This window comes from Pundamilia nyererei, unplaced genomic scaffold (genome assembly GCF_000239375.1).
Source record: "Pundamilia nyererei isolate P.nyererei 1_Seehausen unplaced genomic scaffold, PunNye1.0 scaffold00047, whole genome shotgun sequence".
Taxonomy (NCBI): domain Eukaryota; kingdom Metazoa; phylum Chordata; class Actinopteri; order Cichliformes; family Cichlidae; genus Pundamilia; species Pundamilia nyererei.
Window position 1 is genome coordinate 2157635 of NW_005187448.1, and position 4360 is coordinate 2161994.

Genomic DNA, 4360 nt, shown 5'->3' on the forward strand with positions numbered 1-4360 from the left:
AAAAAAAAAAAAAAGATCAGGGAGTTAATCAAAAGCAGAGGAAGAGGGGGTGGGTGGGGTGTCTCTTAATCCCTCTCTTTTCTCCGCCCTGTTTCTTGTAGTAAATGACACAGACCAGGGGCTGCCACTTGACACTGGATTTACAAGTCCCTTTCTTTGTGAAGGTGTGTGTGTAGGGGTGAAAAAAAAACTGTGTGTGCATGTCTTCTTTCAGCAAAAAAAGGGTTTCAGTTTGCAAAGCACCTCTAGAAGTGAGCACAATGTCTGAATCCAGGATTCCAGGAATTCCAGATCATTAATCTGAGCAATCTGAATTCTTTCCAGTCTTCTTGAGGCAGGAGAGAGAATGACGAGGAAAAAGAAGGGAAAGACGGGAAGCGTTTCAGCTGTTTCACACGTTATTCTCAAAAAAAATGCCGTTTTATAGCGTGTGGGCATATTTTTATATATGCCTATGTAGATAATATATATATAGTGATGCAAAATACCTATAATACCAACATTATAAATCCAAAAATTGGGGTTAAATATTAATTTTTTAAAAATGCTGCCACTATCACGAGCAAAAACAAACGAAAACTTCAAATCGTTGACTTAAGTAACATTTCCCCGTGACTGCAAACGTTATATATAATCTTTACACATGTGCGAGTTCCAGAATTTTAATTAAGAAAAATCCATACAGCCTGCACAGAAAAGTGGTTGCACGTCACCTCATCAATTACTCATCTCAGTATGCAAAATAATCAACATTTATCTTAAAAACTATTTGTCATTTTACTGAAAAAAAAAAGAAAAATCGATTACACTAGACTTCTTTCGTGGGCTCAGTAACTTTCCTTTTCCTTATAGTGCCATCAGTAATCATTTGTAAGACAGAAGGGGTGGGGCATGCTGGTGCGCGTGAAAGAGGGAAAAAACTTTGCTAACTTGTGGTTAATTCAATGAGAAGAGAACTTAGCCGAATATATGACATTAAAACCCGGCGAATCCATATTAAAGTCAAATATGCTTCGTATTTATTAGCTTATCCTGAGCCTAGCGTGCCTCCACAACACATTTATAAGCTGTACTGTGTGCAGGCTCGGTATAGGAAGCGAGCAGACGCCGTATCAGAACAAACGAAAGCAAACTGTAGCCTGCTACTATTTCACGAACAACAACGTAACGGGCCCCGTTTTAATGTGTAACAGTTTAAAGAAGAACGAGCAAAAAGCCGGAAACGAACACCGCAATGGCAAGTATGCGAGTTTAAACGTCGCCTGTGATCCACTTTCAAGGACACTGCAGCTTAAACAGCCGAGCAGCTTTTAACTGGAGAGCCAGAGCTCGAACAACACCGCATCGAGAGGGGGAAATGACTTACTTTGAGAAAGACGCGATAGAAGTGGCCGGTGGTGTCGTTATTTACCTTCTTGGTGTTTTTGCCGTTGTAGCTGTTGTAAGGGTTGATTCCTGTCCTTGGCGACACAGAGAGCAGCATTTTTACTCGGCGCTGTGTCCGGAGGAGCGGAGAGTGGAGAGAGCCAAGGCAGTCAGCTGACGTCAGCCAGGGAAATTGAGCCAGGAACAGCGGTAGTGATTGGAGCCGCGTTTCCCAGCACTCTCATGTACTCCGCTCAAAGCACTGGGCTATATGCTTATTTATACTGACTTCATCTTCCAGTTGTGCCTTCTCGCCAAATAATAACACCTTTTAGGCAGGGAGATAAATAACCTACCTAGCAGACTTTTTTTTTTTGCTTTAACTTCCAGTGTTGTGCTCATTTAAGTCATCCCTCCAACCCAGTATGATTAGGAAGAAGAAATGCAGAGCTGCCTGCGCTTAAAGTGCACTTTGAAGAATGGGAATGGTGATTTAGATAAGGTGATCTCCCTAACAGTAGACACTTTTTATTGGCTTTTTCTTTGCTCAAGCCATACACGAGCCCTGGGTCAAGTACCTCTAGTGCATATGAAATGAGGAGGACCAGATCACTGCTACTATTTCCTGAGTTGGAAGTAGACATTGAAATACAGCAGCTTACTGAGATTAAAAAAGAAAAGGGAAAAAAACTGGGACGTGTTGAGATAATGTTTTTGCCTAAGGCCAATGTAGATGGAAAGAGAAGCATTAATTAGTATTCTCCTTAATTATATAATTAAAGCTAGATTGACTCTCTAATAACGTTTTCAGCCATCCCTTCTTTTCTCTATACTTTTGCCAAGTGCATTTCCAAACCTTTCAGAGCACCAGGCCAAATTCACTAACAGACGTTGACCCTTGTCATCTGAGGAAAATGAAGCCCACACATCAAATATGTTGTCTTACACAATCACTTGTCCCATCCTTGCCTTATTATCTGGCCCTTTTTCTATTTTTCTTTTGAAATTTTACCCCCTAACTTCAACACCACACCAAGATGTACAGGTGCAGTAAACAAACAGCCAGCAGCTCTTTAAGGCTAACTATTACCTACCAGCTCTATGAACCACTGCTGCATATTCAAGAAAGTTGGGATCCTGTGTAAAATATAAATCCGAACAGGATGCAGGAATTTGCAAAACCTTTACACACTTTGTTTAACTGACAATAGTAGAAAAACAAGATGGTACAGCTGATGATGTTTACTTCTGTGTAATCGTTTTCCTTTTCTGCTTGAAATAAATTGCTAAACAGTTCAGGGGAGTCCATCAGAAATGTCACTTCTTACTGTGTCAGATCTTTTCAGTGGGTGACAGGTCTGAACTGTAAGCAGGTTACTATAAAACACCAGGTTATTGCACAGTGGAGACATGCTGTTGGAACAGAAGCACGGTTAAGCATTGTCTTGCTGAAATAAGCAAGGCTTTCCCTGAGAAATACAACATGTTCCAAAACCTCAGTTTAATGTTTGGTATTCATGCTACCTTCACTGATGTGTAAGATACTCATACTATGTACATTATAATCCATACTCACTATTATATGCCAGTATAGGATCCTGGCATATAATAGTTGCCAATCTTAATGTTTTTTAAACATGAGGCTGACATCTAAAGTGTTGATGTTGTTATTGAAATAATAAATATCAGCAGTATTGTAATATTTTGTCTTAATACTTTTTTTATTATTATTAAATATGGTGGTTAAATGATTTTCACATCATTGCATCATTCTGTCTATATGTAGATTTTTACAGTCTTTTAACCATGTTCAAACTGGTTACTATTGGTTGCAATTGGTTAAAATTCTTAAATCATTTTTTCATTAAATCAAATCTTATTTTAAAAAAAATTTAAAAATAGGTGAAATAGGCAAGATGATGTCTAAATTATTTGCAAAATTCATATGCAACTGTAGTCACAGAGGGATCCCTCAACAGAGGAGAGGAGGGCTAATATTGATTATTGAGATTAGAAAATGTTGCTATGCCAACTTTTGTGTCAAAAGGGGAAATGTAGTCATTAAATAGTGTGTGTGTGTGTGTGTGTGTGTGTGTGTGTGTGTGTGTGTGTGTGTGTGTGTGTGTGTGTGTGTGTGTGTTTAACGGGAATGATCTAATGATAAGTTATTGTCATTAAAAACTTGTTGGACAGCTGGAACTACTGATTGTTTCCATACTTATGTATTAAAAATAAATAGAAAATGATGTCAAGATTTTCTAAGTAAAATGAAAATGAGCTCCCACCCTTCTATTAATATATTTTCACAATGCACGATAACTGTTTTTATTAACACGAGCTGCTTGCCATATAACTCTTTTTACCCCCGAGCCTTTTCTTGTGTACTCTGATTAATCCTCATGTTTGCAGAAAACATACGCAACATCAGCTATATTGTTTCTTACCTAACTGTCGTATGTGAATATTACATCTCTGACTGTAAAATTCCGACCGAGCCCGTAAACTTAGGTTGATCTACATGCACAAGGGATTTCATCCAGATTTCATCATGATGGTCTAGTCAGACAGACGGGAGAGGCTCAGCTGAATTCATAATCTCTGTGTCTCTCTCCACCCTCTATCGCTGTCTCCCAAGTATGTGCACGCGTGCAATGTCAAAACTTGATGCATTGGTTGACAAAATAACATTATTCTATGTATGGCATCATTCTCTCCAGCCAGATATTGATTCTTTTTCAACTGGACCAGTTTCAGACCACAACTGGGTCACCCATAGTCATTTACTTCCCCTGCTTAAATCTATGCAATGTTTTGATGTGTGTGTATCTGTGCAAGTACTCAGCCAGATGGGCTGCGAGTTCCACAGAGCTCAAGGACAGTTTGGGGAGTGACTCAGTCAGCAGTGTGCCCGAGCTAGCCAACACACACTGCAAATTCACCAGTAACAGGAATAAAAGGGCCTGTTGGGAAAGAGGAAGGGTTTTTTGGATAGGAT

At 39.2% G+C, this 4360-nt stretch overlaps 1 protein-coding gene across 3 annotated transcripts in view; it reads right to left on the reverse strand.

Annotated features, from left to right (window-relative positions):
* LOC102196535 (RNA-binding motif, single-stranded-interacting protein 2-like) overlaps positions 1 to 1754 on the reverse strand; it is a 17345-nt gene extending 15591 nt beyond the window's left edge. The window contains exon 1 of one of the 3 annotated variants that reach the window (XM_005732567.2): positions 1367 to 1754. In XM_005732567.2, the coding sequence (XP_005732624.2) occupies positions 1367 to 1483 (117 nt within the window). In that variant the 5' untranslated portion in view covers positions 1484 to 1754. The remainder of the gene's footprint in view (positions 1 to 1366) is intronic. The other 2 variants (XM_013910731.1, XM_005732566.2) reach the window with 2 other exon arrangements.
* Between the last annotated feature and the right edge of the window lie 2606 nt (positions 1755 to 4360).